Source organism: Pararge aegeria, chromosome 7, assembly GCF_905163445.1.
Source record: "Pararge aegeria chromosome 7, ilParAegt1.1, whole genome shotgun sequence".
Classification (NCBI taxonomy): domain Eukaryota; kingdom Metazoa; phylum Arthropoda; class Insecta; order Lepidoptera; family Nymphalidae; genus Pararge; species Pararge aegeria.
This window is the reverse complement of record NC_053186.1, coordinates 14,611,910-14,625,406: the sequence shown is the minus strand read 5'-3', so window position 1 is coordinate 14,625,406 and position 13,497 is coordinate 14,611,910. Positions and strand designations below refer to the sequence as shown.

Below are 13,497 nucleotides of genomic sequence, written 5' to 3'. Positions count from 1 at the left end.
CTATCATATTCTTGTACCATTCCTTTGGTTGTAAAACTTATCGTGTAATTGCAATTTATATATGAAGCGCAAACTCAATTTTAGGGTACCGTAACTGCAGTGTGCCATTGGACGCTACATTACTTAGCTTCCGGTGTCCTTATATCCATCCGTCCGTCCGTCTGTCTATTAGGGTGTTGTACGTCATGAACCGTAATATGTAGAGAGTTGAAATTTTCAACAGAAAAAGATCCAAAAGTTTACTTTAACGCTGATTTGCAGATACTATATGTAAGAGCTATTTTAATAAAATTAAGTCATTTAATTAAAAAAAATAAATGTGTGTACTTATGTACACTCATTAGAAGTTATACATACACCTTTGGCGTAACAAGATACAAATTTAAAATCTTTTCAAAAATTTTATCTTTCGCCTTATTCTACGTTTCTAGAAAAAGGTATTTAATACATTGAAAGTTTTATTATAACGCAATATCAGTTCTATACAGTTTACTTAAATCTCACTAAGTAAAAGAAACTTTACTTAAATCCCACAAAAAAAAAAATTCAATGTAATTAAAGAAATGGACATAACAAACATAATTAAATTTGGAATACTATTAGACTCATTATCGGAGACCAATATTAAAATTTGAAATTTATGTACAGTTGAATCAATTAAATCACCCGAATGCGCCCGCAGACTTTGACACTTAAAAGTGTACAATGTCAAACCTTATCGTTAAAATATATTATTGTTAAAATTTACTCTCATAATTTTTCCCTAACGCGCCAAAAGAAGTATAACTTCAAAAATAATATATACCTAATTACTAAGATATGCTTAGTAAGTTTTATATTTTATTTTATTTATTCACTTTATTGCTCAACCAAAAAAAAAAGGTTTACAAAAGGCGGACTTAACGCTAAAACACGTCTACCAGCCAACCTTCGGACGTGCGAGATAAACAATGATTTGACCCGGTCAAGGTAACAAATAAACAAACAGACACACTTTTGCATTAATAATATTAGTTCCAGTAGTTCCGAACACAAAATCTAATCTCCTTGCAAACAAATCGTCGATCCATTTTTCCAATTCTGCGTAAAAGGAGAATCAAAACAACCGATAAAATTCAAGTTCAAAAACTGAAACCCGACTACGGAGAAATTAAATTTTCATAGAAATCGAAAACTCGTCTAAATCATAGCCGAAAACCTGATTTAACAACAAAGACCTTATATTTGACAAAAAGGCGTAGTATTACCGTAGGCCACCGGGCCCACATACATCAAGACTGAAAAACACAGTACGCTAGCCTATACTAGATAAGTTTGATGAAGAAGAAAAAGAAGATATATTTTATTGCACACAAACATCAAAATCTACATAAAATAAATTATAAACAAAAGAACAAGAATTGTAGGCATGCAAATGCGGCCTTATTGCTGCGAGCAATCTCTTACAGGCAACTTCTGGCTGAAGGAATAGCTGCAAGAGATTGGGATTTAATTGTGGGAGCAATTATATATACATATATATTCGAAAATAAATAGACATATATAAACATAAATATTAAATTTATATAAATATATATACGGTATAAAGTTTGATTTAGAAGTCCCATATTTCCCTACAGATGAGCTGATGCATAGTGCGGCTATGGGCGGTGGCGCCCTCTTCGGGTGCTCATCAGCTGGCCACAGCGGCATCAACCAGCTCGGAGGGGTATACGTCAACGGGAGGCCACTGCCCGACTCCACGAGGCAGAAGATCGTGGAGTTGGCGCACTCGGGAGCGCGGCCGTGCGACATTAGCAGGATCCTGCAGGTCTCGAACGGCTGCGTGTCCAAGATACTAGGCAGGTCAGTAGCAATACTCACTTTAAGGGTACCGTAACCAAACCAAACCAGCTGTTACTAAGCCACCGCTTTCCGTCCGTTAGGTAGAGAGTTGAAATTTTCACATAACGTATACAAATTGCCGCTATCAAAATAAATAATCGACAACAACTTTAGTTTACTATAAAAAAATTAAGTATATTGAATGAAAATCAACTTACAAAATAGATACATTAAGTAAGAGTAGAGGTTTTTGTTAAGGGTTTTGAAGGGTGTGGCTGCTGGTGTTACTGCGGGCACTTGAGGCTTAAAACCTACGCCTTAGACCGATGGACACAGGGTTGCTTTTTGTAGGACGTGTTCCGTGCATACCCTGCGAAGTATCGCAGTTTATAGAGAAGCGCGTCCCAACCTAGACATCATCTTAGCTTTGCATCTAGCATAAAGTCGCAAAGCCTTAGTCAATTTTACATTAAAAAAAACTATATTTATTAGTGGAAAATGTATTTTACTTCTAATTTAACTATTATTACGACGTTCGTAATAATAGTTAAATTAGAAGTAAAAGTGTAAGGACATTTTAGTACTTATAATGCGCTATTGATTGCTTAGGGTTTCTGAATTGCTGATTAAATTAACGAACTACTGAAATAAATGCTATTAATACTTTATTCTTGATCGAATAATGTTATCCTACAGTGCTAACAATTTCGCTTATCCATGTCACTTTGTGTTTGAAATGATTAACCATCCAATATATGTGAATAACTAACTTATTTTTCACGAATCTACCTTTTGGAAGGCCAATTAGTTTAATAAATAATTATTTATCATGTTAGCGAGGTGACCTTTATGAGTAATAATGCTGTTAGAACCCTTAGAATATCTAGGATCGTCCGTTGTGGTGATCGGAGTTTTTTCTGCTGCTGTTTCCAAAAACATTCTTCAGGTTAGTAAATTGTTCAATACTCTACTAATTAAATGAATAAATAATGTCAATCAATGTCCCATAATAAAATTAGGCAATGTATTTAATTTAAAAACTGTAGGTACGTATATCTAAAAATTCTAAAAGTATTTAAATATCGTTTGTAATCATTAAATTCTATACGGGATAATAGTCGGCGAGGTTAGAAAAATAATCATTTCTGAAAGTGCATTTTTTTTAATAAATTTTACGCTAAAATTACATTTTCGAGGTCACCCAATAAACTATCGTCGAATATGAAAAAGAGCTTAGAAAAGGAAAGGAACGGGAATACAAAAGATCACTCAATAAATATTCCAGAAATAGAAACAGGCAAAACAACAGCATGCCAGTAATAAAAGGAACATATTTTAGCGAAGGTTATTTCTTAAACTACTTCAAGGCAAGTAAATTCAAATCCACTTTGTAACAATACTGAGTCCCATTTAAAGCAACTACTAACTAATCCAATTCTTTAGTGTCAAATCCGAAGTCTAACAGTATTAACTAAAGGGCGCCCATAACAATTAAATCGAGTAATATTACGCGAATAAATGAATTATTTAGCACAAAACCCATTGTTGGTATAACAAAAGCCCAAAGAATCGATTGTCGCTTTGGTTCCCGATTGTCCAAGACTAAGAATCTACGTTGAGGTCATAGTTGGGCCACGCGAGCAAATTGGTGACGTTCCCATAATACCTCCCGAGGAATTGTACAAAGGCGTGAACAATGTGAAGTAAGGAATTGAGGAATTTCAATGAATTAATCAATACAAAAAGTTTGCATTCCCATAGTCGTGCATTGTTTTTGTATGAATGAAGTGTGCGCAGCGGGTATAAGGTGGGAATCGACATCGGGCGCTGACAGTGGGGTGCCTACTAATTTTGGGGAGTTTATATCCTTTAACGTTTGATTGCGATTTTATCGGTTTGATATCGCGGAGGATTTTAGCCCTCCACAGTCGAGTGTTTATTGAAACGCTCAATCCTACTGCTTTCACAACTGAATTAGTTTATTGTATTTAATTACATTTTGTTTCAAGAGCTGATGTTTTAAATCCCTAGGTATCCCTAGGTGATTCGTAGAATTATCGTCGTAATCAACCTATTCACGGTCAAATGCTGGTCAAAGATTTTTTTCTCATAAGAGATAGGGATTTAGATCCACAGGTTTTACCACGCTGTTCTAAAGCGGTTTGGTAAGCCTATATAGAATGCAAACCTGCAATTTTTTTTCATATTTAATATAATAACTTCATTGTGGTGTACAAATAAAGAGTTAAATAAATAAATAAATAATAAATTTGATGTTGGAATGAGCGGATTATTTTGTTGATAAGTTTTTTAGCGATTTCTTCTCTGATTAACCTGCTTTCCGAACTTGGTTTTAGAGTCTTTACTAAAAGACAGAGTTAACATTTTAAAAGTGCTTATAAACTAGGTCTATGCTTGAAATCGTAAAATTTTGCACTAAACACAAACGTAATCGGTAATCTAAGTCCATTATTAAGCGAGACAGCAAGCCTAGTCAACAAATAAAATTGTGATGCTTTTAAGCATAACGTTATTTATTAGAAATATAAAATTTATAATTCAATGTTTTCTTTTTGGAACTTTTTTTTCCATTAAACGCACTGACGCGAACAAAAGACCAAAAGTCAATTTGGGACAATAAAGAAATCTAAAAGACGTCAATCAAAGCGACTAGACTTTTAATACAGGGTGTGCCTTTCAGGGCTGTCCCACGACCGCCCCTAAATAAACGTAATAAAGGGAAAATAATAATATTTGCCAGTAATTGGCGCCCCTGCTGGCACTTGCACTTCAAGAGATCTTGTAGGAAAGTGATTTTTGTTTGGGGCTGTTATTATTTTGCAATGTTTGCTCTTGAGGTATTGATTGGTGAAATAATGCATGTAGTGTATTGCGCAAGATATATTTTACTGAATCTATATACTTAATCCTATTATCAGTTTATTGATGTCCCATTGCTGGGAACTGGACTAATGATTATAAGATAGAGACATGAATAGCTTTGACCCATCAAACTTCTACAATAAGGATTGGCGGGCTTTCAAGATCACGTTACGACAATAGAACTGGCAGCTAAGTATGCTCTATGAGATAAATTGTCAGAATCAACCAAAATACTACCATTTTTCAATTTTTTTACAAAGTTACCGACTCTTAAATCCGAAGCAATAAATAAAGTGCTGCAAAAAGTATAGATTCGCTGTCCCCGTACTACTACTTATCTGAGGTTAGTTCAGTTTAGAACTTTTAGGCCGTTTTCAAGATTTGTAGTCGACCACTTAGTATTCCAATCCTCTTATTTAAATAATTCACAAATACAAATAATTATGTAAAATGTATCAAAAGATACATTTTACATAATTATTTGTATTACTTATAGATCCCGATAAGAACCTTAAAGGCGTTCCCAAACACGATTAAAAAGAGTAAAAGTAAACGGCAAATTCAGTAGAAAAACAGCGGAGAGCTAAAATCAAATGTGAACAGCAAGCTTGGCAGGAGGGCACCTTAATTAGGATTCCCGCCACGCTTGCCCTTTGCGAGGCCCTAAGGAACGGAACCCTTTACGTAATTGGCACGATAAGAATTTTAGGGGTGTGTGGGAAATGCACTCGCATTTCGCAGCCGCGGTTGATTTCTTTTTAGTTAACACTTTACGATAAAGAAATGTGGGATTACAATCCCTACTGATATTATAGATGCGGACGTATTTGTTTGTTTGTAATTGTTGCGCTAGCAACTGAACAACAGTATGACGTTTACAGGCTAGAGTTTGACATAGGTGACGTGACCTAACGTCCCGCTATCAGGCTGTCCTGATTTCTCAAACAGATTAGACGCTCGGGCCGGGGAACCCGGGTAATTCTGCCTTGATAAGGAATAAGACATTTTGTCATTGTGCTAAAACTGAGTTTCAAACTAGTCTGGCATCTGGAAACGTTTTTTTTGAACCTAAAAACGGTAAGAAAAAGCGTAAGATACGCAGGTGAAGTCTGGGACTCAGTTATAGCAATAGCAGGTATATCAAAAAGTCTGTTTTATAATTTAGGTATTTATTTTTTCATTCCCACTCGAAAACTACAACCGATATTTTAAAAATGATTTGTATCACCGATAGCCACAAACCTTTTGTATTAGCTAAAAGTTTCTTATTAATAAAAAATTGTTAAATCTTAAATCCTTTTTTTATAATAATTCGGCATACGTCCTGAAATGAAAAAAATGTCACCTATTTACAATTTAACCCTTGACTGCAATTTCATATAGTGGCAAGTGGTGCATTCAAGATTGTAGGGGCTAACTTGTTAGAGGTAGGTATAGCATTTATATTAACCATTTACGTTACCAAAACCGTTGACTGGTTGTTGTTAAAGACGTTTGTTTTCTCTAGACTACAAACTACGGCACGTACAAAACAATCAGATATTAAATAAAAAAAAACATTTTGAGTAAATTTCTGAATTGCAACGTCATGTTATGTGGTCCTTTACTTGGTATCTTTAAACGAATTTAATCAAAAAATGTTTACCTTTTTATGTGTAGCAGAGCTTCAACGGAAATCAAAACTTAAAGTGTATACAAAATTTCATATAATTATCATATTATAGTGTCTTCATAATTACAATGAGCTGTAGGATTTAGTAAATATTTTTATTGACAGTACAAAATACAAGTATCTTGACAGTGCTGTATGTAAAGTAAGGCGTTTCTAGTATTTCTTGTGATCAGGGCTAGTTTGGATGTGGGAGTCACAATTTATATATTTTATATATATTTCAATAAAGAAAGTATCGAATTTTATTTATATTCATGATAACTACCTTAAAATTTTTACAGTCTAAAAAGACCATACACCACAATCTAAAAAGTATTTTAGAAATAATTTCATGTATATTTTTACTTACAATTTAATTACAACGAAAAGTAACTTTTTAATTAAGTTGGAAAATATTTTGAATATATCTAATGAATATTTTGAGAACAGGATATTCTTATGAAAACAACGCTAACTACCTCAATAATAAATATACACTTTGTATATAAATTGTCTCAAATTTCGGGAACATTTATGTCCTTTTGAGAATTTTCCTTATTTTTGAAATATTGATGAAAAGTGCAATAACTGATACGTTGTCTCTTTTGTCCCAGATTATCCTGGAATAATATGCAGTAAGTAAAAATATACATATTTAAAATTTACTAACCTTAACAATAATATTATACTTGTTAGAAAATATTTACTTTCACTGCACTGAATTAGCTACTGACGTATTTACGCCAAGCTTTAGCTTCAAAATCTGCTTCATTTTCCGTGTGCTAATGTTTTACGTTAAAAAAGCGCTAGCAGTCTTTAAGGGCCTTTATAATAAACGTGGCATACCTACGGAATAGTTATACAGTATTTTTTCAATATTTCAGACATTTGAAAGGTGCTGTCAGATGCAGTGTGACAAATAACTGCTTATAACTATTGCGACGCTATGCCGGGTTTATAAATAACACCCTTAGAGTTTTAGGTGATTTTAATCAGATCTGGTTAACGACGCCACTGGAGTGTCCTTTACAATTTATTTTGGTAACTACAACCAAGTAATTTTAGTATTAGAACTTGATGTTTAGTATAAGATGGTGTAGGAACCAAAAAATAAAGTTAAACCCTGAACTGAGCTGGGGCTCTTTTTTATCCAGTTGTGTCATTGACAATACATTATTTTAATAATCTAGCTGAACCAGGTCACGCTTCGCTGTAGCTTAGTTTGATATTCAAAGTAATATAACTCACAAGCGGTCCCTCGCGACATTGTCCGCGTATAAGTCAACCTTAAGAGATAGTCATATTATGCTGTCGCTTCCTTTTTTTTAGAACTTTTTAAGAAGCATAACTTTGTCAAACATGATTCTTTCGTTATTATAACCGTTCACGCAGCGCACGCAGGAGAAGCTCACAAAAGGAAAAATAAAAAACCCCGATTTTGAAATATTCTTCATTGGTGCTAACCAATGAAAAATATTTCAATATCGGGGCAGACCAATAGCTGCTCCTATTGGTCTTAGCGTAATGATAGGTATATAGCTTTAGCCTTCCTTGATAAATCAGCTATCGAACACTAAAATAAATTTTCACATCGGACCACTACTTTCTGAGATCATCGCAGTAAACAATCAAACAAACTCTCTAATGTTGGTATTAGATTATTTTAGAGAAGCTTTAAATAAATTTGAGTTTTGCAAACCTTCTGCAATTTGTGGGCGATTACTTTAGTGATTATATTCTGGAACGATCGACGAAGTTACGTGCGGTGCAATATTATTTTTGGCTGGCTCGGAAAAAGAATTCGGCCCCTAGAAATCCGTAGTCAAACATGTTTACAACCAGAACACTGAAGCAGTTAAGGTATAGGGTATAAAGTATATATCAACCCATTGCTGGCCCACTACAGAGCACGGGTCTCGTCCCACAATAAGAAGGGGTTAAGGCCGTAGTCCACCACGCTGGCCCAGTATGGATTGGTGGACTCCTCACACCTTTGAGAACATTATGTAGAACTCTCAGGCATGCAGTTTCCTCACGATGTTTCCCTTCACCGTTGCAGCAAGTGATATTTCAATTGCTCAATACACATAACTTAGAAAAGTTAGAGGTGCGGGCTGAGATTCGTACTCGCTCCCCCGATAGTAAAGTCGAAGTCCGACCCACTGAACTATCAACGCTTCATCTTACTCTTAACAAAAAAAAAATAATAGTCGTCAGTAGCTTAAACAGTGAACCAAATACAAACAACCACTTCAAAGTCAAACCTAATATCTGATAAGTGTTGAACTGATATCACCCGCTGTGAGCGACTATCTACATCAAATCTCTGACCCCTGGCGTTTTAACGTTATTTAATATGCATTGAACGAGCTTTACCGTTAAAAATTGAATAACAATTGAATATTCTTTAGGTACTTTAGTACCTATCGTAGTGTGATATAGGTCGAATGATGTCAACAAGAAGGCTAGATAAAAGGTATAACTAAAAAAGGGATTTAGGAAGCCACTTCGAAGTTTCTTTTTACACAAAACTTAACAGATTTCATCCATACTTTTTTATAGTTAATCTTACTCTTATGTATTTGGTAATAAAAACATATTTATTTATTATTATAAAACTCTATAAACAATAAATAACATTCATATTTACCACAAATAAAAAACGTCTAGTGTTCACTTATGGGCATGGTACCTACCCAAAATGCTGGCGCTATTGCCACTTTTAATCGCTAGACATAGGCGTTAAGCGAAATAAGATTTATTTATCTCGTGTTGGCCTTCGGAGATGGGGAGGAGCGGAAATCCTTTTAGTACAAATGCGATTCGAATAACTAATTATCATCAATGCTAAAGTTTATTAAATGGGTTACTAGAACATACTCGTATATCTACACAAAAAAAAAATATTCTGTTAAAATGTTATACCTACTCTTTTAAATCTCTATCCGCGGGAGCGTCCGGAATGTATAGGATTTATTCGAAAATCATTCATTAATATTACATTTGTTACAGCACACCATATAGGTACGAGATCCTCTCAAGAGACCTATTCGCTCTCAGCCGTTTTTATATCGGCACGTGGATACCGAAGCTATCGAAAAAAAGTAAAAGCCGTTACGCCTCGCAATAAACAACTGGTGACATATTAAAAAACTGTACCAGCGCTAAACTCCCAAATAAACAGTCACTATCGAAAACATGTCATCTGTCGATAGAATAATGTTTACTTTATTGTGGAGTACCATTAAATGGTTATTACTGTCAAGAGGCGCTTCGGGCTGTGCGTAATCGTTTTCGCCTGGGGCCTTGGGGTCACAGGGTACAGATGCTATAGAGTTTAAGGACTATGGCATTAGTTTTGATTTATTTTTTAACTCAATTTTAACTACGGTGAAGGATATAGACAGGTTTATCACACAGTGTTGACACTATGAACCCACGTTTATTTTTGCAACTGAAAATATTGGCCAGGATTGTTTATATGCAACTATTGCTATTTTAAATATTTAGAAACAGGGCGATAATTTCTTAGTTTCAAGATTAATAAATAAATAAATAAATACTAAATAAATATACTACGACAAACCACACATTGCCATCTAGCCCCAATTTAAGCGTAGCTTGTGTTATGGGTACTAAGATGACTGATGAATATTTTTTATAAATAATATACATAAATACTTAGAATAGACATATAAACACCCAGACACTCCTGGTGGGAATCGAACCCACGGCCTTGGTCTCAGAAAGCAGGGTCGCTGCAAACTGCGCCAATCGGCCGATTGCATGGAATCAATCAGTTTTTTTTTCTACAACAATACATACATCGCCATCTAGCTCCAAAGCGAGCGTAGCTTGTGTTATGGATACTAAGATGACTGCGAATATGTTAATGAATAATATACATAAATACTTATTATATACTTTGCCGCCAAATTGTAGGTATACGTAGTTTTGTTATACTTTTCTTTTTATGTACTTTTGGGGTGTGCAATAAAAGTATTTCATACTGATAAACACACAGACATTGAAAAACATCCATATTCATCACATAAACATTTTTTAGTAGTGGGAATCGAACCTACGGCCTTAGACTCAGAAAGCTGGTCGCTGTGCCAGTCGGCCGTTAAAACATTCACGGTTGATCGAAATGATTGGTCGGTTTGTATCCGTGACTGTCACTATTAACTTGTAGTGATTATATATTGAATGCAGAGCAACTGCTGAGTTTCTTTTTTCTTCTCGGTAAAATCGGCCTGGCGAACAAGTGGTATTCAATAAAAATATAACGTTGCAAATGAGCTTATAAAACTGTTAGCCTTCTGAAAATAAATTCAAATTTCAATAGAATTTTTGATGTAATCAAAATTATAATTTCAACGGATGCTCCTCATGTAACCTGGTTAGGGGTATACCAATGTTATTGCCATACCTTAAGATCCCAGCTTTCGTATATTCTCGAAGCTATGAGCCCATATCATAAGGATTAGAAGAAGAATCCATAGAAAACTACCCACCATCTAAACAACAGATCATTCCATCGTATCACCTGAACGTTCGACATGACGAACCTTCGAGAAAACGTGAAGAAAACTCCTATCAATCACTCTTGACACTAATAAATACGTACTTTGAACCCCCTTACAATAAAACGCCAATATTTCTTAAATATCGACGAACCCATTTCGACAATCGTATCTTCCCCATCGACATTCGCAGCAAATATCGACACATGTCGATGGCAACAATACCGTCACTTGAAGTACATCCTCTATCATGACAACATTGGGAATGCTTTCAACAAAATTTTCCTTTATCTTATTTTGTACACGCTAAAGTTCATTTTAGCGTAATTATTATTTTACAGGGATGTGTAATGGGTTGGCTAAATATATTTGTATAGGTACTCGAAATAAGGGGATAGTTTGGGATTATATTCGTAATTGTGAGCTAATGCCATACAAGTGGGTCGGCTGTTTTCAAAAGTAAACGGAACATACGTGAGTATAATTCATACGAATTGAAAGTATTAAATACTCGTAAGTGCATGCTCGTATGTTTGAACTTATATGAGCTAACTAGAACTAAAAAAGTCAATCATCTTAGCACCCGAAACACGAATTTCGCTTACTTTTCGGCTAGATGGCGATGTGTGCATTGTCGTTGTATACTTATTTATTCATTTTATTTATTTACTATTTTCCTTTACCACGTGTCTGCAATGGGTGTTTTGTCGGCAGGTACTACGAGACGGGGTCCATAAAGCCCCGCGCGATCGGCGGTTCCAAGCCTCGGGTAGCAACGACCCCGGTGGTTCAGAAAATAGCCGACTATAAGCGGGAGTGTCCTTCAATCTTCGCCTGGGAGATCCGGGACCGCCTGCTCAGCGAAAACGTGTGCAATAACGATAATATTCCTAGCGTGAGTATACTAACAAATTACTAAGTAACCAACATTGCATAGGTCCTACTGCACGCCTCATAAGCAAAGCGATGAAGTGATGGTATACTCCCGATAAATGAAGGCAAGGACTTTTCGAAACTAAAAATGACTGTATTTTTCTCACATTGCACTTATAGGATAATATTATCATCTTAATATATATAAATCTCCTGTCACGATGTTTGTCCGCGGTGGACTCCTAAACTACTTAACCGATTTTATATTAAATTGGCACACCGTGAGCAGTCTGGTACAACTTAAGAGATAGGATATCGATCTTTAATTATAGTCGCAATTTTATTTTATTGCAAATTATTTGTCTATAATTAATTTACAGTCACATGTTTTATATATATACTACTATACTCATTTAAGGCTTAGCGATACTGAATACTTTAAAAACAAAATCAAACGCAGACGAAGTCGCGGGTAAGAGCTAGTAATATATATATATCAAGAAAAAAAATTCGTTTAAGCGTTTTTGATATTTTTAAAAAACAATTATTTTGTTTAAAGTAAAAAAAAAAATTTAAATATTCGAGTACGTCCGGATGTCAGTCCGTATGGACTGGCACTGACGAACTGGCACTCTTACGACCGTAAAAATTAACGTATCGAAGTTTATTTTTAAATCGCAGCTGGCTGTTTGATATTGAAAATCTCTGGGTAATACGTTGACGTTTAATAACAATTAATAGAAAACCAAAAAAATTTTAGTCTTTAGTGTGTCAAGTATGAAAATTGGGTTCGTTCACAATGCTTGCGAGCTGTCGTGTTGCTTTACGTCGAGAATGGCGCAAAATCTTGATTGTTTTTTTTTTTTTAATTCTATTTACTTCATTGACTATTAATAAATGCTAATAATAAAAAAATTAAGAAACAGTAAAAAAATTAAAAAAATTAAAAACAAAATTGGAGTGTTGAGTGGAATGAGATGATGAGGCGTGCACTTTTGGATTTTCCAAATTTTTCTTTTTTATTTATTCTCTGTACCTATTCTCCTTCCCTCTCTTATGCCGTTTTTCACTAAACCAATGCATCCAGTGGCGTGCATAGAGGATATGCACAGGGTATGCAGATGATATAAAACGAAGAAAATCTCCGATAAGAGTTATAAAATACTTAAGGATAGGCATTGTAAGAGTTATAAAAACCCTACCCTTAAGTATTTATAGCTCGTACTCGGGATTTTCTTCATTTTATATCCTTTGCATACCCTGGGCATACCCTCTATGCACACCACTGATGGCACCGCCTACATCCTATGCATCATTATTTAGGCAATGTCAAAGATCGTTTCACCAACTTTTAGGTGATAACTATTGGTGAACGGTTAATGAATTCATGGATCTTAGATCTTAGAATCTTCTTAGCGTTACTTATTTAGGTATCGCCGCGTTCGTCGTTAATGACATCGGGCATTACTCCCCAACTGCCGCCATTAGAGATCTCATAAAGTGTTTCCTTGTCTTTTCTTGTTTATGTTATTTCACATAAATAAATAAAATTCCTTTAGATACTTAAATAAAACCCAATGATTCAACTAAGTAGCTATACCATTGGTATTGGTAATTTTACATATATAATTATTATTTGCATTTCATGTTCCTTTATAGTAAGATATTGATTCAATAGTGAAATGAGGGTAGATACTTTGTTCAATCAACGTATGCTACGTAAAATACACGACTTATATT

General features: G+C 34.7%; 1 protein-coding gene across 1 annotated transcript in view; it reads left to right on the top strand.

Moving 5' to 3' along the window:
- Positions 1–13,497, top strand: part of LOC120625074 (paired box protein Pax-6) — an 84,708-nt gene that overhangs the window by 17,622 nt on the left and 53,589 nt on the right. Inside the window, exons 2-4 of the mRNA XM_039891989.1 lie at positions 1,620–1,845; positions 6,973–6,993; positions 11,599–11,779. Coding sequence (XP_039747923.1) covers positions 1,620–1,845; positions 6,973–6,993; positions 11,599–11,779 — 428 coding nt within the window. The remainder of the gene's footprint in view (positions 1–1,619; positions 1,846–6,972; positions 6,994–11,598; positions 11,780–13,497) is intronic.